This window comes from Phalaenopsis equestris, unplaced genomic scaffold (assembly GCF_001263595.1).
Source record: "Phalaenopsis equestris unplaced genomic scaffold, ASM126359v1 Scaffold218760, whole genome shotgun sequence".
In the NCBI taxonomy this organism is placed as follows: domain Eukaryota; kingdom Viridiplantae; phylum Streptophyta; class Magnoliopsida; order Asparagales; family Orchidaceae; genus Phalaenopsis; species Phalaenopsis equestris.
Window position 1 is genome coordinate 399,659 of NW_018237177.1, and position 24,702 is coordinate 424,360.

The following is a 24,702-nucleotide window of genomic DNA, read 5'->3' on the forward strand; positions in this document are numbered from 1 at the left end:
AGGATTTAAAAAAAAATTTGGGAGTTACAATCTTTCCCCGCTTAAAACAAATTAATACTCAAAATTTGCATATCATAACTTTGTTTATAATTATATGATTATCATAATTTTTTTTTAATTTTCAAATTAAATTTCTACTTTAATTATCATATTGACTCTTTCATTAAGATTCATATTACTTAATCTAAACCTGGCTCTCTGATACAACTTTTGTCATGACCTGGCTCAAGACTTGTAAATTTTAAAGGCGAGTATAGCCGAACAGTAAAAAATAAACTTCCCTTTTTTTCTTTTATATAACTAACATTTAATAATACAAAAATCGATGAAGGAGACACTAAAGATTTAAAAATTAAATTAAACAAATGATAAGTTTATCTTAGTTCAGGTTGTTCGTGCCTTCTATAAACATTTTATTCTTTATTAATTATATTTAAACAAAAAGCTTAGACCTAAAAAGATAATTTAAGACGACAGTAAGCTAGAAAAGTAAATGAATATGTATACTTCTAAACTATAATAACACAATGAAAGAGAAATAATACGTAAGTTAATTAGACATAATAAATTATTATAAAACATTTAGATATATTACATTTTTCAATTAGATCGTTCAATAAGATTTAAAACATATAATATAACACACAACCGTCATAGAATTGTTGTCTAAAATTGTATTATTTAAGGTATTTCAATATCAATATCATTTTTCATTTGCGTGCACAGGTACCTTAGCAAGTACTATATGAGGTTGAGTTTCATCATAGTCAACATGCACATACAATCACTTTATATAGTTCATACCAATCAAATTTTTATATCACTCATTATATAAAATCTTATAAATAATGCATGAATATTTTCATATTGAAATACTTAAAACATTCATATCAATATGATCGGCAATACTTAGAAATAGATGAAGCAAAGTAAAGTCTAACAAATACATCAATCATGTATTAAAAGCTATACATGCAGCTGGTTCGGAAGAAGTGAATAATATTAGTATAACATGGAAATAAGATAATCATCTTAAGCTCAAAAATTAATTTATTTTTATCATACATCATCTCTTATTCAAAATACTTGCATTTAAGAATGTAACAATTTATTATTACCATTTGTAAATTAAAATTTAATTTTACTTTTTGGTAGCACTCTTACTCTCAATTTATTTAATTATTAAAAAGAATCTATTATTGAAATATTTCTAATTTTGAGGGACATTAATAGTGAGTACAATAATTTGATTCTCTTCACTTAATTTTTAACTTTTTTATCCTTTGTTATTTATTTTACTATATACCTAAGTCTTATTCATAATTTTTTTTATTTTACTATTATTATTAATTAAACTTCAAATTTTTCTTGAGTAATATCATCCAAAATGTCAAGTGCGCCGACTCGAGATAGCCTTCCAGTATTATTTTTGGTCCTCAGCCCTCAACCGATTGTCGTCCTCCACCCTTGAGTTGCTAGGCAAAGCCCACTGATCGCTTGCTACCACATGGTATCGATTGCACCGCCTTCGGCTCTCTGATTCACTTGTCTACCTTATAGCTTCCTTTCTCTCTTCATTCTCGTCTCATCCAAAAGGCTTGATTTGTTGCCCTCCGATTTGTAACGCTTGCAATACAGCATTTAAAAAAAAAAAGCCAAACATTACAATGGCTGGTGGCGGTGGTTAGCAAGAAGCAATAGAGGTGGTCAGCAGAAAGCAGCGACGATGAGCTATAGTTTACAGCATATATGAAAAGCACCCAACTTCTGAATACACCAATTTTGAACAACAATATCAATTCCAAATTTATAAAAATTTTATACTACATTCCGTTTTCATCCAACCAAAAGCCAAAATTTTGAGAGCACCTGCATTTAGTTTATGTTATATCACAGATCCATCAAACCAAACAACCCCTTAGCTAAAATCTCCCTACGAAGGTGCTAACCTATGAAATTTTTTTGTTCGATTAGAGCTTTAATCTCCATCTTCATGAAAATTAGGACTTAGGAGGCATACCTTGAGTATACTAAGGCTTCATTTGAATGACTGCTAAAATTGAGTTCAACGTTTTAAAATGTCAAAAAAAATTCACAAGTGGCTCCGCTTTAATGCTTTCCTAAAACTGCTTTTCACAAAACACCATTTTTTGGTCTTTTTGGATAACAATATCTGCTAGGCTTTAAAACACTGCCTTATATGAAATAGAATTTAAACAAACTTTTTCAAATAAAAAAGTCAACCAAACGAGCCCTAAGAGAGGCAGAAATAGGTTGCATCACTGCAGCAGAAGAGTTTGACTGGAAATGGATTAATGACAGATAAATTGAGCACTCTTAAAATCATATGCATACTGATATATGTATGCTACGAAAGCAGCATCTAGAATATCATTTTTAGCACTAATAATGTGTAAGGGTGGTATCATAAATAGAATAAGAAAACTGAAGATGTTTAACGTGGAGACAACTAGCCTGACGCATTCTTCATGTTCAAATAAAGGCATGAAGAGTAAACTTTCCTTCATAATATATAAGAAGACAACATGATACAAATATTAGAGTTTCTAAGATTTTATAATTACCTGTGAAAAAAAAAAGTATTATGCAAATGATTCATATTTTACAAAAATATTCCATCATCAAAGCTTTGGGTAGTCTTCATGAGGATTAGGCTAGAGTATAAAACTGGCAGTAATATTCAGATTTAAGAAATAAAAACATGGGCATTTAAATACATACCACTCAATTCCTATGCATTTACATATCTAACACATAAACTTTACTGTTAACATTTATACCACCCAAATCATTCCAACGGCATAAAAATACCACCACCACCATTTTAACTTTTAAAAGTGAAATATAACTTTCATGAATAAGTAAGGTCACATGAACATAAAAACTGAAGTTTGGGCGTTAGATATGTAAATACATAAGAATTGAGTGGTATATATGTATATCTTCCAAATAACAAAAAAGAAACAGAAGTGCACATTATTAGAACAAAGAAGCTTAAACTGAAAGGGGATTGCTACCCACCCCCTGATAAAATCCAACAGCAACTCCATAATGTGCCGCTCCAATTTGATTGACTCTCTCGTAAATGTGTGCCAACGGAAGATAGGATATATATCTGCACACATGTAATAAGTAACTTTGAAAATACTTCCAATTGACTAGAAACATATGGTAAACACCTAGGTTCCTGAGGTTTGAGCTAATAAAAGTAAGGTTTCACAAATTTTAACAAGTAATAATTCCAAAATTGTTCCATTTAGAATTTCCATTAACAAAACTATCATAGGTCGTTAGTTGATTCAATAAAGACATTACAACCCTAAAAAATAAAACTAATTCTCATTCAGAAACTCTAAGAAATTCTTAGTGGTCATTTGGATTCACTTTTGGTTTTTTTGTTTTGAATTTTTTGTTTTTTAGTTGTTTTGTTTATCTTTCCACTTGACACAAAATATATTTGGTATGTTTGATTAAGATATAGCTATTTTTATAATTGACAATATTGTCGGTGGCATGTGAATGGGTGGATGGCGGTGGAGAGATTAAGAAGAAGTTGAACTGGTAAGAACTAAAGCATGATTTACCCCACAAATTTTGATAACAAGGGACACTCACATGTCAGATGGATAAAATTTGACACGCATGCTACCTCCAGCAGAATTTGCAATCAAATTTCCATGGGAGAGTACTGCACCCTAAAACATATCATATCATCTTCTCAGGCAAAAGAGTGCAAAAAGTAAGAAAAAATAGCAACCTAACGGAAGGCAAAAGAAGCCAAATACAAGCCATTTGGGCTGCCGAAACAACAGTTTCAGTGCTTTTACCGAAATAACAATTACAATAATTGAGCAATGTAAGAAAAAGATCATACCTTTGGTGTACCAGTTGTCCCACTTGTATAGCATATAGTTGCAACATCCTCAAACTTTGGGGGGTAAAATGGCTTGAGATTACTGTGACCCTAAATGAAGATAGTAAATTATTGGAAAGAGGAAAGAGTGAAAAGTAATCAAGGACTTCAAATCCAATAGGCAACAGGCCAGCATTAAGAATCCCCGGTTCCTTTCATTTCTACTAAGTATTGCCCAAGGAATTCAATCTCTCGTTTGTAAATAATTTTGAACAACTTTTATCAATATTTATTTTAGCTCTAAGTATTTTCATTCTTAATCGAGTAATGCAAATTCTATTCTCCTCTAATGGGTATATTTTACACTCCTTATAGTCCATGTCCAAAAAACCTAGGTCATGTTAATCCCAAAAGCCCAAAAAGCTTAGTCAATACTTATAGCTGATGTTATTTGCATAGCTGGTGTCATGCTGAAGCAAGCAAGCGACCATGCTAAAGTTTACTATGAGTCACGAGAGAGAAGTAATGGCTGGCTAGGGCATCAACACAGAGACAGCAAATACATAGTCGGAGAGGGAAGATGGAGAGCGGAGCGCTCAGCAGAGAAAGCCTGTGGTAACAGAACATGTGAGACATTGCATAGAGCTAGCTGTAAACAACAGAGGGAGAAACATGAGATGGCAAGGGAGCACGAGGGAGGACGACGAGGCGAGGGAAGTCGTTCGAGGGACGAGTGCGGATAAAAGGGAGAGCAAACAAGCAGGCTGGAATGATGCGGCAAGGCGGAGGAAAAATAGTGCAGCTGTAATGCGAGCAGGCGAAGACAAGAAAGCCGGATAGCGGGTGTGTACCAGCGCATCACGAATTCCGTAGTTTTGTTAACGCATTAATTCATCGTTTAAAATAACATTCCGCAACGTAATAGCCTTTTCACGCCAGAAAAAGGCTATTATAACGGATTAAAAATTAAACATTCTGTCAGTAGTGAATTATAATGGATACCAGTTTGTGTGTTTTGTTGTGTTATGATGGCTATATGTATGGGGTTTAATCTTTCTTCTGTCTTACACTATCATTTCCACTGTGGTGGTTTGGAGCTTTTTGCCCTAAAATTTGCTGTTGATTTCTCTGTGCTTGTTTGAATTTGGAAAATATTTAGTTGTTTGCATTTCCTATGGGCATTTCTTATCGGGTTGATGTTGTAGTTTGCATTTGGGAGAGACGTTCTTCTCTTTGTGGGCTCGAAAATGTCTGTGAGGGTTTGATCTCTCTGTTGGGAACGTGGGGAAATGAGCATTTCACTCATAAGAAATTAATAGTGGTGATATTTTTTATGTGATGTTAAAATTTTGAATGTTATAAATATTAATATAAAAGTTTAGGTGTTACAAATGTAAATACATAAGAATTGTGTGGTACGTATGCAAGTAGCGCTTGATTCTTATGATTAGACATAAAAGTAGATGATGATAAATACAGATTTGTGTTATAGCGAGCTTACCTGTTCATGAAGTTTAGAGAAAGTAACAACTATCGGTTGGTTATTTGAAGTAACTGAAGGTATATTCTCATCCGATCCTCCAACTACCTGTCATTACATTATGATATAAACGAAGATAGCAAGACTGACTGCAGTTTAAAAATTGAAAATGGAAATTAAAAATAGAGGAAAGTTCACTCACCACTATTAGACGTACTGAAGGAATCTCTTTTGAAAAGCTTAATAACTGGCAGTCAGGAATTAATAAAGATTAAAATAAATATACTTTAACAGCAAATATACAAAAAATGAATGAAAAAAGTGTCAATATAGTCCCTGACTCTTTGTAAGGGGCAATTTAATCTCTAGTCTTTAAGTATAAGTTTCAATAGTCCTTAACCAGGACTATTTTATCCCATATTAAAATAGTCTGGAGACTAATGTAACATTTTTTTTATACTGTGGGACTAAAATAGTTCAATGTAAATAATCAGGGGGACTATTTTGACATTTTACTCGAAAATGAATAATATACATGAGAAAGAGCAAATACTCACATTAATCAGTGTTTGTGGCTCACAAAAAATTGCCTGTATTTCAGCGTGATTTACAATATAACTGGCAGCATCAGGTCCTACAAAAGTTATGAAAGAAAAACATTTGGTATTTACATTAGAGGACTTTGCAAAGAAAGGGAGGGCGAAAAATATTGACTACTGGAGCAAATTATCTCACCAAGAGTATCATACAATGGTACCGATATATAAGAATATGCTGAGCATGCATGGTCCACAATGACCCACTCAGGTCTGTTTATGAAATACAGTCCAATACATGCACCCTGTCAGGCATCAAATAACAAGAGACTTACCTCTTAATAAAACTAAGTAATATTCACATGCATAACACTCAATTCCTATGTATTTACATATTTAACAATTAATGTATATGTCAAATTACCTATGCATGGAATATTATATTTCACTTTCGAAAAGTTAAAATAGTGCCATTTTTTTGTGACAGGAAAAGTTTTGGGTGATATAAATGTCAGGAGTGAAGTTTAGGTGTTAGATATCTAAATATATAAGAAGTGGGTGGTAATTATGTCGATAAATGACTTACTTTCGGAATCCCATAGTATATGAGACCAGACCCAATTGCTGACCGGGATGTCCCTGCTTCCCCATAAGTCATCCATTTGTACCTTCAGCCCAAAAAAAAAAATGATATAAAGAATAGAAAAAAGTGTCAAAGTAGACCCTCCACTCTTTGCAGGTGGTTATTTTAGTCCCATAGTCCATAAAAATATCAATTTAATTTCTTTAAATTGTGACTAAAATAGTTCCCACAGCGGATTATTTCAGCCTCAATTTAAAGAGTTTGGCGACAAATTTGATACTTTTATAGACGACACGACTAAAATGGCATAATGTAAGAAGTCAAGGGACTATTTCTGGCAAATTATGCTAAAGAAATAATTTACAAAAAAACTGATCAGTAGACGTAGAATGTCACAGCATTATGAAAAGAAAGAAGATAGAGAATGTCTCACTCCCCAACTGTTCCATCTGCTCGTATTCTTGTCCCCAGGTACTTGTAATCACGGAAAGCATTAACTGCATACCTAATTGATTGAATCTAGAGTCATAAATCATAGACTAAAAAGGCAGAAAAAATTAATTACATAAAAAAGGGGCATTTACAGATATACCACCCAAGTCCTACTTATTTATATATCTAACACTTATACTTTACTTTTTACATACCTGTCACCTTATCTATGCATGAAAAGATATATTTCACCTTTTAAGAGTTAAATTGGTGGTGTTTTTTATGTGATTTGAAAGATTTGGACAATATATATGTAAAAGTTGAATTTTAGATGTTAAATATGTAAATACATAGAACTGGGTATGGTATGCATGAAAATATTCCCAAATAAAAATTTAACCAAAAGATGAGCAAAATAACAAGAAAACTAAATTCAGCATGGATGCATTAGGATCAACTAAAAGATTAACTATAGTCCTTTTTTGCAAATTCTTCTAGCACTAATACCACCAGGACCAGCACAAACATGCAAAATATGGCACCTACACATAGTTGCATTTGTACATGCACAATATGGCAGTAAGGGAACTTGATATTTGTTTATATACGTCTCTTTAATATTCATTTATTTAGAAAATTGAAAATTTTTGAATAAAAGTTTTAAGCTAGAAATAAATAAATTTGAATATTCACTTGCATTCCTGAACACAATCATTATTGTTTTACAAGAAGCCCACTAAGAGCTTTGATAAAATGCTCCTTTAAACATAAATTAGTAGCTTTTGATAACTTATTTTATTCTATTGCATTAAATTTGTTAAATTCTGTGCAGCACAAAAGTTATTTACACTATTAGAATATGATAAAAATATTAAATAATTGGGATAATTACATATAGAGAGCAAGAAACATACCTATTTACAAATCAAGCACCTATATGATTTTTTGAATTATGAAACCGATGCATTTACGCGTGCCGCGATCGAACCATTGTGAATTCGATAAAAATGACAAATATGTATTGGGCTTTTATCACGAGCTTTGATATTTGAGTGACAATTTGAGAAATGGATCAAAGAGGGTGCTTGAATTGTAAAATGTTTTGGGTACCCTGTATGTAATTGCCCATAATTGAATAGACTAAAAATATAACTTTCCTTCCTATCAACATTTATTAATAAATGTATTAATTAAATGCTTAACGGATCTATTGAAAATCAAATTTTATTTTTCAAATTATCTCTGATAATTAAAATATCAAACAAAAAACTAGATTAATATATTAAAATTCAAATTTTATAATCCATAAAGGATTAGAAATAACACCGGGTGAATTCTAATCAATTTTGAAAAAGAAAATCATGAATATATTTGTTTTTAAAAATAATACAATTGGTTTAAATAATTAGCATCCTGCATGCAGTTAGTTAGCTTGATCATAACTAGAACTTCATAAAAAAAAAAATTAATAAATACAGTAAAATAAGATTTTAAACATGTCTCATGTTCGAGCAAAGCACAACTCAAAAAGAACAAAATGAAACAAATATGAACAGCGTGGTGCTTACTTAAATTGGCTCACATCATTAACATCCTATGCACAAAGAACGTTAAGAAAAAAATAGTTATAAAGTAGAAAGATATGGTTGAAGAAACTGATAAAATTGCATTGAATAAGTAATTAAATGAATGTACTGTAATTAATTAAAATGAGAGCTAAAATAAAAAATATGCACGCCCAAACTTACACAAAATTATCATGTAAAGTTTTTATTTCTGGATGCTCTGGAAATTCAGTGACCAGCTTCAATGGTGACAGAGCAGATCTGCTTAAAAGAAATGAAACAACAATAAAAAACCAGTAATAAACCATAACAGGCATTTGTATCAAAGAAAAAAAAAAGAGAAGATTTTACATACAGACCACTCAATTCCTCCGCATTTACCAAACTTACACAACACCTAAACTTCAATTATCATATACATGCCATCTTACGTGTGCATGAAAGTGTATTTCACTTTTTAAAAGATAAAAAGATGGTATTTTATATGTGATATTAAAGATTTGAGTGGTATATATGTAAAAAGTAAATTTTAGGTGTTAGAAATGTAAATACATAGGAATTAGGTCGTATGTATGTAAATGATGAAAAGAAAAATGACACCTGTATACATTCCACTTCCCAGTTTGTAATTTCTCAGGGAGGACAACACTATAACCCTGCTCTGGATAAGATAAAAAATTAAGGATTAATGCATGGAAAAAATGAAAAAATGTTGTTTTAAAACCAACAAAATTATTCTCTACAGTATGCTAGTGAAATTCTTAGACTATGGTGGCAAGATAAAACATTTTCCATAAATTTTGCAAATTTAGCACAAAATCTTTATCCTTTATATAAAATGAAGAATACTGTATATTTTCTTATTCCAATTGATTGAATAAATACAATATTATATGGGCAAAAGATATAAAAAACAAGAAAAAATTCAAACTAATTATTTATAATCAATTTAAGATATAAAAAATCATTCCACCAAGGAAATAGTAGTTGGGGAAGTTATGGAAGTCAGGAGGACAGCAGATAGCCAATGTAGTTTATCACAGGGCTGATGGGCATTGCATTGGTCAACATCTTAAATTACATGAGAATTTCTTGACCCTGCAACTTGATTATATTGCTCTTAGGGTTTCTTTGGCACAGCTGTTGGAGCCGCGGCACGGCCTGCTGCCGCAAATTTCATTGATTGTTTGGTGTTGCGATCCGGAGCTGGATTATTCCACTTTATATGGGATTTTTTCCTTTCGAGCCCTCCATCCCGCTCGCCCTCGCCTCGTAAGCGATCTGCCTATGGCTTTTTCTCCAAACTTTCACTTCTCTCTCCGACACATCTGGATAAGGTTTTTTGTCGGTGTTTGCTTCCTTCTTCCTCCAGTATCCTCTCCCCTTCATCTCTTCTTTGTGGATTTGTTCTATGAACCGTATCGTTTGCACACAGAGAATTTTTTTTTTTTTGGATTTTTACATACAAAGCACCGGAGACTTGCATTTTTTCTCTTTTCTTGGTGGTTACAACCCCATTTTTACATGCGAAGGCACCATATGCTTTGTGATTTGTTTGATAGGTTTATAGTCTTTGGTTGATGCATACATTCCGCTTGGTTTTGCTTTTTGGGAATACTTACATACCTGTAAATCAAGTCTTGATTTTGACATTTTTTGCTTCCTTCTTCCTACGTTGATTTGTGATATGTGAAAGCGAATTTGAGAAATGGTTGGAGCATTATATGAACGAGGCTTTTCGACTGTTGTTTATTTGATTAACATGAATTGGGATTTCATCATAATTTTTTTATATTTGAGTGAAAATATTGAGAAAAGAATGTTAGAGGCTTGAGCATTTGTTAACAGCAAGGTTTATGTCGTGTACATTATGAAATTGGATAGGGAATCAAGCTGGTTTAACCAGCAGTATTGTGGGTTCTCCTTTTTTGGTTGGGATTTTATATTTTTGTTTTCATTTTGATGGTTTCGGGTGCTCATTTTTCTGTTGGAAATTTACAATTTACAAACTCAACACAAAATTCTTACGTGTTTACATTCATGATAGTTGAATCCATATTTTGTTGTTTGAGGGATGATGGTAGTTGTACTCGTTCGTATTTAACTGCTTCACATGGTTTCTCTATGTTGCTTATGTTGTAATGGTGTTCACCTTAATTTGATTTTGCGAATTTGAGTGTTGTGTGCATGAATATTAAAGTTTTGGTGTGAGATATGTAAATTCAATAGAATTGTTTGTTGTGTATGTAAATGGACCTTATTGGATGATTGGATTATGTGGGGTTGTTGTATGCTATTTTGATGAAATTTTTCTAAAAGAATTTTGAGAAAAAAAAGGTTTTGAATGATTGAATTATTTGGGGGAAAAATAATGTCTAGATCACAAAAAAAAAAAAATTCAGTATATTTACCCAGATATCTCAGGATTATAATGTAAAGTTCAAAGAAATTTACAAATATAACACCCACTTCTCATGTGTTTATATTTATGACAGTTATTTGCATTTATCTGAGAGTTTCTGCCGGTTTGGATTAGTTATTGGGACAGCGATGTTCGGTGTGGCGGTGGTGTGGGTGTGTTGTGATGGATTGGTGTGGGGGTGTAGGTGTTGTGGGAGCAGTGGAGTTTGGCGTCGAGATGGTGTGGTGGCAGTGATGACTGGTGTGGGGGCAGTGATGACTAGTGTGGGGGCAGTGTTGTTTGGTGTCGGGATATTGTGGGGGCGGTGGTGTTCGGCGATGTGATGGCAACGAGTGCAGTGGTGTTTGGTGTAGGCATATTTTGGGGGCAGTGGTGATTTGTGTGGGGGTGAAGTGGGACGGTGGTGCTTGTTGTGGGGATGGTTATGGGGCGGTGGTGAAATAAGACAATTTTATTTTTGTTTGATTTGTGCTACTTATTTCTTGTGTCAAATATTTATGTTTAACTTTTCTATGATGGTAACACGATGGATAAGAAATAAGAACTCGGTTCATGAGCAATGTGGGATAAGAAAGCCAAACTAATATTTTGTGACATCTGCCTTAAGGAGGTGGAACTCAGAGACAAGCCCACAACCTATTCTAAGAAGGAAGGGTGACAAAATATTATGAAAAGATTCAAGGAAATTACGGGAAGGGGGTACGATAAGATGCAACTGAAAAACAAGTGAGATTAACTGAAAAAGAACTGAAATTTTTGGAAGAAATTGAAACAAGGATCTACGGGCTTGGGTTGGGATCCAATCAAGCAGATTACTCGTTTTCTTCAGGAATGATGGGCTGAGAGAAATGCAAGTGAAAATAGATCAAACCTACATGTTATGATTTTCTTTTCCTAAATTGTATGAACATATCCATGTACCTTTATATTGCAGGTAGTGAAAGCCTGCAAAAAATTAAAATTCAGTGGTATTGACCCTGAGCTGGAAGTGAAATTGGACCGTATATTTGGTGGGGTTGTAGCAACGAGGAATAATGCTTGGACCTCAGGTGAGCGAGGGTTTGCAAGCATGTCAGAGAATTTGATGTCGAACAAACAATGAACTCCAATGAAGGTCCTAGCCCAAACCAATATGAAGTAGAGTCCACTAGCAGGACAAAACGTCCAAGGGTGGAGGAAAAAAAAAAGAAAGGGTTGCTTCATTAAAAGCCAAAAATCACAACTAGTGGCTTCATTCACCAATGACCAAGGGACATCACAAGAGGCCTCCATCCAACAAGTTATCCAAGTTTTGTAAGCAACTCCAGAAATTTATGAGGACATGTCATTATATTTGTTCTCTATGAGGTTGTTGGAGGACCCGACCTGTAGACAGTTATTCATGATGATGGCCCCTGACCGCAGGGTCAATTATTTACATTATTTTTACGACTACATGGACACTTGACTTTATATTTTTTTCTTTGAACTATTTGTATTTATTTTCCAGTAGATTTATCAGGCTTCAGCTTTGGATGTTTTTTTTCTTTTTCATTGGAACAATGTTAATGCTACTTTGGATGTTTGTTTTTTTATCGTACACTTTGTAATTTGTTATTCGAAGTTCATTTATGATGTTGATTGGCTATGAAATTGTATCATCAAAACTGGTTCGGTGATTCTCATGTCTCACCTGAACAAAGCACTTGTTTACCATGAATTCACAAAAAGAGACGCAAAAGGAGAATTGTGACAGCGGTATATTTGATATATTAGATCGGTCTCCCTGCATGACATCATCTTACATTAGTGATAAATGTATTGGGGAGCTACTTGAAGGACATCCTACAAAATTCAGCATGTTTCGTATGATACAAACAGTATTTATATATCTCCTAGATGAATTACACAGGAATCATGGACTTCATGGCTCCTACAGGATGACTTCCAGAGAGACGTTAGCAATAATTCTCTACATTTTGTCACATAATGAATTAATGAGAGAAGCGATGGAGCGATTCTAGCATTCATCAGAGACAATCAATAGATACTTCTCGGTTGAGTTGAACGTTTTTGTTAGTTTCTCATAAAAAATTATCAAGTTAGAGGACCCAATATGATGTATAAATATTTATTACATGTTTATTTTCGGTATTTTGAAGGTCCGTGACAAGACATTAGACCTTAAGAGTTCTTCTATATGACATATTTGTCGCTATTGGTTATTGTCACATGTGAAATCCCAATGAAAGCAACTAAGTTCCTCTCATTTTTACAGTGTTGTGGTTTTTTTAGGCTCTTTTTTTTATAGTTTTTTTGTTTGGTGATATGCATATGTGACAAATACGACATTACGTGTTTTTAAGACAACCAATAACTCTTTTTTTAATGTATGCTTTCATTTGGAAGTGACAAATTTGTTGTTTTATACTATGTTCTCTGAGATCTCGGGGTTAAGTAAAACTTGCATTGTTTAATTATATTTTTTCTGTAATATTGCATCTAAGAATTTGTGATGTGTTGTGTTAAACCATCACAGAAGATGAGTTTGAGGACTTCCAATACCTCTAGAGGATTGCACTGCTACTACGGACTACCATGCCCCTTAGTTACTTCGCGACAGTCACATAGCTATGGAAGACAGTATTACAGGAGTCTGAGGAAAAGAAAAGAAAACTATGACTTCTTTAAAAGAGTAGATGGGTTGGAGGAATCGACAGCTGATAATGATCAGGCGTGATGAGTTTCCCTAGAGGACGACTTGTCTTGTGACCTACACTAGCTGCATCTTAAAAATAACATTATCACCTTATTAATTGTTATTTTAGTAGTCTTTTTTTTTTTTTTGATAGTAGTGCTACTTATTGTTTAGTGAGGTTTCTATTTTTATTTTGTAACGTTCGAAATGGATATCTGCTTTCAAATGCGAGTACTAGTATGAATAGTTTTCTTCTAAACAACATTACAATACAGAGGCAGAATGGTCATTTATCCAAAAACGGCTGCAGCACAACTATTTTCAAGCTGCTGAAATAAACAAACAACCAAATTATCCATAGCAGTTTCTCGACACAGCTGCTGCAAAGCAGCTTATTAATAAGTTGCAGCTGTCTCAAATAGACCCTTGGTTTCCCGACCCAATATAGTATTTTGTCATTTATTATGGTTTAGTATAAATAGGGCTTATATGTTTAGGGTTATGGTTATGTATGAGGTTGTTTTTGTGAGGCTTAGGCTTAGGGTTTGTTAAAGATTTTCTCTCTCTCAAATTATAAGAATTGGAAGAGATCGCCTACATCTCGAATTGTAGGTACTTATTTTTGTATTCATGTTGTTTTGAATTATTAAAGAAAATAATTGATTTATCCTAAATTTTATGTGAAAAATCATATTGTTTCATATCAAATTGGTATCAGAACATCTATTTCTGTGAGATTGCCACAAAATCGCCGCCTGCACGAGAAATAGACGTTGCCTATGTAATAAATAGCTGAGAAGCATCGACGGGATCCCTTCTTAACTGAATCTCGAGATATGATCGCTAACAAGGAGGCCACGACGTGATCATAGCGTATAGAGACACGAAAATCGCGTCTTCTCCTCCTCCCACTCTGTCTTGTAATAAAGTCATGAGTGTCTTTTGTCTCCTGTGAAGACTGACAGGATCGCTGGGTATAGACTGTAAGAAAGTCGAAGCATTGCGACGTATAAAAGTTTCGAGCTGCTCTGATCAAAAAATGGCGATCAAAATCACTACGTAAAGGAGTTTCGTGTTGCTTGTGAAGGAAACTCGTGATTGGGAACACTGTGACATGCAGGAATTCAGATTGCGGCATCTGGAATTCTGTGCAACTTCCGATAGTTCCATCGAACCACGTATAGGAATTTTGGGATCGCCACGTCCAGAGTTTCGCACACGCAAATCCACATTCAAAAATTTTTAAAACCTTCCGAGAGATTCAAAACCGTCCCGGAGTAATTGCAACCAAAAAGGTGGATGCTTTGGAGGAAAATTTGGTAAAGAGGCCAGTCAAATCAGATCTAGAATCGTAGAGCATTTCTCGGCCATAGATGGGAGGTTCACAACCCTAAAAGAAATGATAAAGAAGATTGTGGAGCCCCACACAAACCCTCCGCCGCAAGCGGCAAAATCAAACGACAGTGTTTGGAATGAATGCAAGCGACAGCAATCAAAAGAATTAGTGCGACATCAGGGCAACATCACAAACTTAGGTGGATTTGGAGCAGCGAATCCAAGTAAAGGAATGGGAAGTGAAATCGAGCGTCAACACTTGGAAGGAATCGCACGACATCCGAAAGGTTGGAATGAGAGTCAGCAAGCATATAGCACGACGAGCAATTTGAGGCAGGAGAAGATCAATTTAAAGAATTTTGACCATGAATAGAAAACCATGGTGTGTGGGACCTGAGTAGAAGACTACATCCAACAGCATCATTGTCTTTTATTGCACCCACCTTCCAGCAGAAGGTGATTCTAAAGCTTATGGGGATGGAAGAATTGGTTATGGGGCGCGTCAGACTTATGGAAGAAGGGAAATCACTACGTGTCAAGGAAGGGAACCCTACCCCCACGTCACGGGGAGAATGAACTTCAGACGAAAGAATTGGAGAGGAGACTCGCACATAAAGAAACTGAGGATGTCGATTTTTGAAGGAGACAATGCATATGGTTGGGTTTATCACATGGAGAGATGCTTTATTGTTAATGGGTTGATAGAGGAAGAAAAATTGATGTCGGCGACCCTATGTTGGGAAATGAAAGCTCTAGCATGGTACCAATGGAGAGAACAACGGCAACCAATCAGAACCTAAAAAAATTCAAGGATTGATTGTTGAAATGTTTTTTAGCAATTCGGACAAAAGACCTAGATGAACAATTCCTTGCATTGACTCAGGAAAGAACTATTATGGAGTATTAGGAGAAATTCGAGCTATTAGCAAGAAGGTCGAGGGGTATTTCTGAAGCAGTTTTGGAGGGTAACTTCAAAAATGGTCTAAAGCTCGATATAAATGCAACACTCCGTCCGATGAGACTGCGAGACTTGAGAGAATATATGGAACTAGCATAGTTGGTTGAAGATCATAATGTATTGAAACGACTAACAAGAGTAGCACAAGTGGAGCTTCACATCGAACTGCGATAACCAAAATGTCTCTAAAAGCTCAAATTGTTGAAATCAAGAGGGACGCTTCATAAGACAAGCATCATGGGTCACAACTGAGGGCGAAACTCAAGCATATTACAGCGAAAGAGATATAGGAGAAGCGAGCTCAAGGGTTATATTTTTGGTGTGATGAGAAGTTTAAACCAAGAGACCATTGTAAAATCAAATATTGCAAATTCTCACAATCTGTGATGAGGAGACAGTGAATAAAAAAACAGAGTAGCTTGTGGTGGAGGAACACTGTCTTTTTTTTTTCACCTTAAGAACAATGTGTGTTTTGAGATGTGAGTAATGTTAGATTGGCATCTAAGGGCAATTCGTCTTTTATTAGCCTACGAGCAATTTAGTTTTCTGTCACTTATTATGATTTTATATAAATAAGTCTAACATGTTTAGGGTTGAGTTATGCATGAGATTGTTATTGTGAGTCTTAGGTTTAGAATTTGAGAAAATTTTCCTACCTTTCAAATTATATGTGCTTATCTTTTTAAATGTGTAGTTTGGGATTATTAAAGAAAATATTTATTTTGACCAAAAGTTTCTATGAGAAATCATATCGTTTCATATTAGTGTTCTCATAGATGCTTAATCTTTTAGATTTCGTTTAAGACTACATTTTTTTTACATCAAGTAATGGAGTGACTAATCTAAATCTTCAACGAGAAAAATTACCCTAATGATGAATCTCAGCAATGGAGTAAACATTGCTTAATAATCAATACAATATGTTTGAGTGAAATTTTTTGCCATAAATCTTGTTTTACATTGGTCAACACTTCCATTTGCTTTGAATTTCATATTAAACTCGTTGGCATACAATAGCTTTCTTCCCTTTAGAAATATTTGAAAGCTTTTAGATATTATTTCATTCAAAGGCCTGAGATTCCTTATGAATTACATTTCTTCATTCATAAGATTTAAAGCTTATTGAATATTGTTTGGAATTTCCAAGCTTGAAGGATTTTTAGTAAAGACATAGAACCTAGGAGATAATTTGTCGATGTAAAAATAATGATTAATTGAAAGTTTTAAGGCAAATTCTTACGCTTTTCCTAATAACAGTAATGTCCATGTTTAGATCATCTTCAAAATTAGTATGCCTTATCCTTGTGAAGCAATGTCAGGACTTGAGTTGGACGTTGAGTTTAGTTCAGGATAAATGTTTTGTTCTACTTTGCTAGTTGAATTTTTTTGTCATCTAGAATATACATACCTCTATACCTTGCTTGTTGTATGACATCTTGAAAATCTTCAAGGTATTCAAAGAAGCAAAATTCGAATGAGTGCGGAAGAGGAGTTGGTCACTTGGTTGAGAAACAAATAAAAAGAGAGAGAGTTATGGTTGACCTGAATGTGAGATTTCAGAAAAAGAAAAGTATTAATTTTCAAAGAAGATTGCATCCATGGATTTTTTTTCTTTCTTTTTTTTTTTTTTTGAGTATAAAGATAATAGCATTTGTAGCCCTTGTGGTGAGAAGTGTAGGCAATGAAAATGCAATTTATCACTTTTGAATCTATTTTACTACTTTGATGAGTAGAAAAAATGCACAAAAGTAAAGCAATTGAACACCATGGGAGGAATGGTAAAGGCAAGGCTACATCTAGGATATTCTTAAGTGAGAGTTTGATGACAGGTTTTTAATTTTAGTATTCTTGATAGTATATGATTAATGAGAAATGTAGCAATAAGAACAACCTCGCTACAACAATATTTTGAAAAGTAATAGATCGAGCAACCTCCAAAGGATGTCTATGCTTTTCTTCTTGCTATCTGATTTTATTGTGAATGAATGCAAGAAATTTTTGTGAACAATTTCTCATTAGAAGAGGTACTCCTTTGAATGGAATAAAAATACACTAATTTATTATCGGTCCTAAGAAATTGATTTTGGATTTTAGAGTGCCTTTCTAAAGAAGTGATATTTTTTGGAAAAACTCTTAGAGGCAAGATGGTTTTAAAAAAAAAAACTCTTAGAGGCAAGATGAATAAAACTTTGACTTCTAGGAGGCTGTGAAACATATAAGTATGACTGATGTAAAAAGTTCAGCTCCAATAGCATATTACAGCATATGAGAAAAGAATACTACATACGTTGGCATTTAAAATATTTATAAGAGAAACATAGGCCATAAAGAGATGAAAAGATGAAAAAATACATAACCTAATAATTTCATAATTAATTTTCTATACAAAAAAAAAATGGTGATTGGCAAACTGTCTATGAAAGGTAAGAGTGTGGCAAATTACCAAGGTGGTTGATCACACGGCTAGTGCGCATTACATCCACCGATGGAGCTGCTTGCAAGGTAGGCAGAGAAAACTAGAAGGTGCAGACGTTGTGAATTGCCAAAGCGGTACAGGATTAATATTTCCACATATGCTCTTAGAGATGAACTACCAATCAATTGGTCGTATCCCATATATGAATATTCCTCACATTCAAGTTTACTTATTCCATAAATGGTGCAGTCAATTATGAACCGAGCTTCCAAAAAAAACTTGTTTCATAATATCACTTAAAATACAACTTAAATATCATGAGCGCACAATAGCAAAATTAAATCTAATATTTATTTTCCTTCTATTGTTATGACATTCAAACAAAAAATATATTTCAGCATCTACCTACATTGTTGGCTAGCCATAAGAAAAATATTGCCCTGGGTTATAAGCGAACTAGTGCACTTGATAAATGGCTCGATACTCATGCATATAAAACTAGTGCTTATTAGTTTAAAATTTTAAAAGCTTGAACACAATTTCAAAATCTTAGCATATAAATGAATAAGCTTAAACATTGACCTGCATGTTCATATATGTGGTTACCAAGCTTTAATAAGTAGCTTACCAAGAAGTCTACAAAATGCTCAATTAATAATGACTAATCACTTATTTAATGACTATCAATTTTTCTATTTCTTACACACTTTAAAGTTTAAATATTTTTTTAAGATATAAGAATGACGAAACTATCAAACAAATAGCTACCTATATAAATTGAAATATTTTCTTATTAATATTTAAATCACCAAATAACTTAAATAATACCAATAAATTATGTCAAATTTTATTAAAATCTATAACGCCATTTATGTTCAATAATTTACTTGGCTCCACAATATTTCTTGAATCAAATACAGAATAAAAGAAATAAAGAAAAATTATATATGTAGCATGCAATTCTTATGTATTTACATATCTCCCACTTAAACTTTCATATTTACATACATAGCATTTTGGTGTTTAACATATGCAAGAAAAGGTGTATTTCACTTTTAAAAAATGGTAATAGTACTATTTTTTATGTGATATTAAATAATTGAGTATTATGTGTGTAGATAAGAAAGTTTAGGTGTGACATAAGAATTGTGTGCTGCATAGGTAAATGCCCCAAGAAATAAAACGTCAGCTGTTTGATTAGCTTGGGCATGTTGTATAAAAAATTATCTTAATTTATTAGAATGAAATGAAAATATGACATTCAATAAGACACAATGGAGCAAAAAGATTCATGTAGCCGACCCCACTTAGTCGGATAAAGATAAAAGCTTCTTGTTGTTGTTGTTGTTTGATTAGCTTCTCCCACAATTGACTAGGTGATCCTTCACTAAAAATAACTCTAAAACATCTTCAAAACCCATGGCTGTCAAGCATAATTGGATGAAATCCATGTAATAAAATTCATTGTGCATTGCCTACAGTTCCTGTGACTGCATTATCATAAGAAAACCAGAACCCCTTTAAAGCAAAAATAATCTAGAACCTCAATTTGTGTTCATTATCAAAATATTTATAATTTTTTTTCACGGAAAACCCACATCCGCAATTGATTCAACGGCAGAAAAATGCTCATTTTCCATGGGAAAGACCATCCGAAGTCTATCAGCGTTCTTCCTACTAATCCAAGAACTTCTCGCCCCAGTTCAAACACTTCAAAATCAAATTTCAGGCTGAAAAGAACGAACAAAACAGTCTCAAATCAATCTAAAGCCGTCTTAGCTCACGAGAGAATAATCACTCTAAGCATCCGCCATCAACCAACCTATAAGCTTGCATCATTTCACCCAACTACCAAAAATCGTCCACCACGAACTAAATGAAACAGGCCAACGAAAACCAAAAGGGCTTAGCATGGACTAAACATAAAACCATTTTTTCAGTTCTGTACATAAATCAAGCACTGGAACCACATTAAAATAGGTATTCATAGCAAAACAAAACCCAAAAACAAAGAACGAATCCCATTGAATGAATGAGAGCAGAGCCGGCAAAATAACTCACCGTGAACAAATTCCCCTGCGGTGGTGCTTGCGCTTAACTGAGATCGAGTAACGTGGTCTCCGTCGGTGGCTCGGAGATGGCGGGAGATCACCCTCAGGCGGCTCTCGGCATTGAAATCCATTACTCTTCTCTTTTCCTTCCTCTCCGGAGCAATTTCCCAAGGGTCAATTTCTCTCAATTTTCTTCCGGATAATTTTGATCCGATGAACTGACTTCTCAGCCAATCTAAGAAATTAAAAATTAAAAATTAAAAAAAAAAAATCCATCCTTTCACGCCTAATTAGCAATAAAATATGATTAAAAATCGCTGTTTGGCCGCAAGTAGGCTTCTCCTAAGTTGATTCAATTTCTCGAAATTAGTTTAAATTTAAATCTGATTAAATTTTAATGAACAATTTGGCTATTTATTTTAAAATGTATGTTAATTTGCTCAAATAAAATTTAAATTATTATTATAAGTGATGCGTGGCAGAAAATTCACGACGATAGGGTGACGGATTACCATCTTAGTGTTGTACGAGAATTCTGTACACACTCAGATGAAAAAAAAAAAAACAGTGACTGTTCCATAAGTTTTTATGTAGAAAGCCCGTAAAAGAAAAAACAATGGGGCTTGGCCCAGTTGCAAAAATACACTATTAATTGATGATTACAGAAATCTCTTATCCCACAGACGGGAAATGATAACTATATTTTTCAGTTTACGATGTTGACCGACAGCGTATGGTTGGTGGTGATCGATAATGGTTAGCGGAGGTAGATGATGATCGGTGATGGTCTTCGGCGGTCAGCGATGGTCAACTGCAATCGGTGGTGGTTGACGATGGAGGTCGGTTGTGTTTGACTACAATCGGCGGTGATGTTGAACTACAGCTTTTCCTCAAGGTCTCAGGCTCTCTCTCCAGACTTCATCCCCTCCTCGTGAGAGGAATGAGGCTCTATTTATGTTATTCTGGGTGCAATTAATGCAGGAATATAAATCATTTTGATCAGACGATCCGGAGAGCTTCCCTTGATCATACGACGTTTACTAGATATTTGAGTGTCTTAATGATGTCAGAATTGAGTGATCTTGGGCTCGTTGGATTCGTCTTGTCGAGCCACTCGATTCAAGTATAAACTTGTCATATTTGACAACCCTTTGATCTTTTAAATATGTCGGAAATCATTTAAGTGTGATTCAATGACTTGATTTGACTCGGATTGGGCTAGTTTTCATATCATTCGGTCTGTCACATCAAGCTGATCAATTTGACTATAAGTCTGCTGAAATCATAGCTCTGTATGACTTTTTATCAAGATTTGAATATTTCATGCTTAAAATATTGTCTCGTGATTCCTCTCATATCTCGATATTCATGTCGAATGATAAAAATTTATTTGTGGCATATCAATAAGAGCAATTACATGTATAACACTCAAAACATCCCAATTCAAAAATCTAGCAAGCAAAATTATTGGTTAATATTTTTCATTATTTATCAAATTTTTAATAATTTGACTCTGACATCCATAAATATAAATTCCAAATGTCAAATAGTGATTGCCACTTTATGTATTTACATAAATATCCCTCTATTCCTATAAATTTGCATATCAAATACATAATTTTTACATTTTTATATTTTTATCCCTCAATCTTTCATATCATATAAAAAAAATTTCATCATTTTGATATTTTAAAAGCGATATTCACACATAAAATGATATGTGTATAAAAACTGAAAGTTAGGTGTTATTATGTAAATACATAAGAATTAAGTATTATGGATGTAATTATTTTGTTTTTCTAAACGTCATTATTCTTTATTATTAATGATAAACTTAATATAAATAATATTTTAATTACTTAGTAATATGTAATAATTTTAATAATAAGTGGGAGAGCGGCGTTAGTTTAATTATTAATGTATTTATCCCAAATTAAAAATAAAAACAGTAGAGGGCTAATATTATATCACGATTTTGCATGTTGAGTTACGGGCGGAATCCAATGAAATTACGCCACACGTGAATGTGAGAAAAAAAAATTAGTCTAGTAACACAGGAGAATATTCCTCCTGTGTTATTCAGGTGTTATGGTGTGTTATTCAAGTTTTTTGATTTGTTATTGTGTTTTTATAATATCAGGAATATTCTCATAACACAATAACACATGAATAACATACAATAATATCTGAATAACACGAGGGAAATATTCTCGTGTGGCGTAATTTCATTGGACTCCGCACGTAACTCTACGTGCAGGGGCCTGTGGTAATATTTTTTTTCCCACGAAAAAGCTAAAGAACAATTTTTGGGGGTGGCCCACAAAGGTGTATAGGACATTTCGTTGCCATTAGCTTATATTTCATGTTTATGTATATGTTCGTGGAACTATTTAATATTAAATAAAAATAGTATTGATTTTAAAATTTTGAAGAAGTTACATGCACACCACACGATGCTTATATATTTACATATTTAACACCTAAACTCAGATATTTACACATGTACCACTCGAATCTTTAACATTACATCAAAAATATTATTATTATTAATTTTTTTAAAAGTGAAATACATATTTTATGCTTAAATTTATAACAACGAAGCTTATAAATGAAAATATTAAACTTTAACAATTAAATATGAAAATAAATAAAAATTGTGGTATGTATGCATTGACCGAAACACAATGACAACACTGGGGTTGTGCCCCCAATAGCTTTACAAGCAAAACTTGCAGTTGCTGGTAAAAATTATTCTGTGCGAACACCGCATTCAGAGATGTATGTGATGTCTGATCTTCACCGCGATCACCGCTTCGGTGAGACCCACTTTCAATTTTTTTTTCCTTAAAAGTCCCACCGAAGCCGTGATCAACGGTGGAAATCGGACACCGCATGCATCTCTGCATGTGGTCCGCACGGAATAATTCATGTGGTCCGCACGGAATAATTTTTCCTTCTTACTTAAGGGTTAATATTTCATGAAAATTAGCCACTAGATTTAATATTTCATGAAAATTTTAGATAAACTTGAGATGATTTAGAATCACATTCTAAATGTCTCAGCAAGATTTTAAATATTTTGGAGGTCATTTTGATTTATTATGAATTTTTAAAGAAAATAATCTTTAAAAGTAAAGCAATTCTAAAATTTAAATAGAATAATAAATTTCACAAAATATTAACCCAACACTTTTAACTCAAAACACATCTATAAAAAAATATTTCACAATATTTTGAAATTCTTTAAGTAAAAATATATAAAACCCCTAAAAATTACATATTTTCTCAACAAAAGTATTCCATAAAAAATTATAAAACAATTAAAACTTCTAGAAATATAATAGTTGAGTTCATGAGAAACATATCACTTTCCTAAGTGATTTCTGGGATCTCATAAGCTCTATTTAGTTAAAACCTTGATTTATGTCCTCAAAAATGCATAGAGACGGATCAATTTTATATTATACATATATAAATAAAATAATAATAATAATAATAATAAATAACAACAAAACAATAATAATAATTCACCCTTTTTTTATTTACGATGATTTCTTGGATGAGGTAACCTACTGTTGCTAACAAAAATTCTCGGATCTAAAGAAATTAACTAAGTAAATTCAAAACTAACAGGGGTGTTGGGACAATAGAACAATGAAATCTTGATCGGTGTCACTTAACATAAAATAAAATCCCCCCTTTTTAATCAATTTAATAAAAATAATAATCAATTCAAAATAAACTTCACAACATCATAACAAATAAACAACAATAACCTAGGATAGGCCACCTGAGGCAAGATTTTTCCCTTCCCTTTTCTTTTCAAATAATTAGGTTTTGATACAATCGAGAAGTTGTCAACCTTTAAGACTATCAAATGAAGACAAAACACGAAGTGAAGTTTGAACCGCAATTAAACTTTTCATCGACTTAATCAACATAAACCCTTAGAATCTTGAGGTTGTTCATCTAGCATGACGTAAATCTTCACACTATTATTTAGGCTTTCTCGTGATTGTATGTCATGTGATATAACTCCTAACTCTTTTTAGGATCACGAGGTCGTTGTTAGGTACAACGTAAATCCTCCCATTTTCTTGGACTATTTGCAAGGTTGTGCAAATGTAAGCCCAAAATTTTAAATAAATTATAGGAGTAAAACATTAAATACCATCACTTCCAAAATGTAAAGTCAAACCATATGATAGTTTGGGAAGTTATTAGGCCTCTTCAGTATCAATGACATCCTCTACCCGTCACTCATTTGAATTCCAAAATAATTGTTCCTCATTAAGCATTTCCCAGTTGATTTTCTTACGAACAATCGTAAAAAATAAACTTTAAATTCTTGAAGATAAAACCCCGATCTTAAT

General features: G+C 33.3%; 1 protein-coding gene across 1 annotated transcript in view; it reads right to left on the reverse strand.

Annotated features, from left to right (window-relative positions):
* Positions 1-20,563, reverse strand: part of LOC110037326 (long chain acyl-CoA synthetase 6, peroxisomal-like) — a 55,137-nt gene extending 34,574 nt beyond the window's left edge. Inside the window, exons 1-12 of the mRNA XM_020741947.1 lie at positions 20,340-20,563; positions 9,071-9,131; positions 8,654-8,731; positions 6,907-6,978; positions 6,477-6,558; positions 6,090-6,195; positions 5,912-5,988; positions 5,557-5,601; positions 5,376-5,462; positions 3,896-3,985; positions 3,637-3,716; positions 3,043-3,136 (exon numbers count right to left, since the gene is read on the reverse strand). Of these exons, the coding sequence (XP_020597606.1) occupies positions 3,043-3,136; positions 3,637-3,716; positions 3,896-3,985; positions 5,376-5,462; positions 5,557-5,601; positions 5,912-5,988; positions 6,090-6,195; positions 6,477-6,558; positions 6,907-6,978; positions 8,654-8,731; positions 9,071-9,131; positions 20,340-20,460 (993 nt within the window). The 5' untranslated portion in view covers positions 20,461-20,563. The remainder of the gene's footprint in view (positions 1-3,042; positions 3,137-3,636; positions 3,717-3,895; positions 3,986-5,375; positions 5,463-5,556; positions 5,602-5,911; positions 5,989-6,089; positions 6,196-6,476; positions 6,559-6,906; positions 6,979-8,653; positions 8,732-9,070; positions 9,132-20,339) is intronic.
* Positions 20,564-24,702: the final 4,139 nt, after the last annotated feature.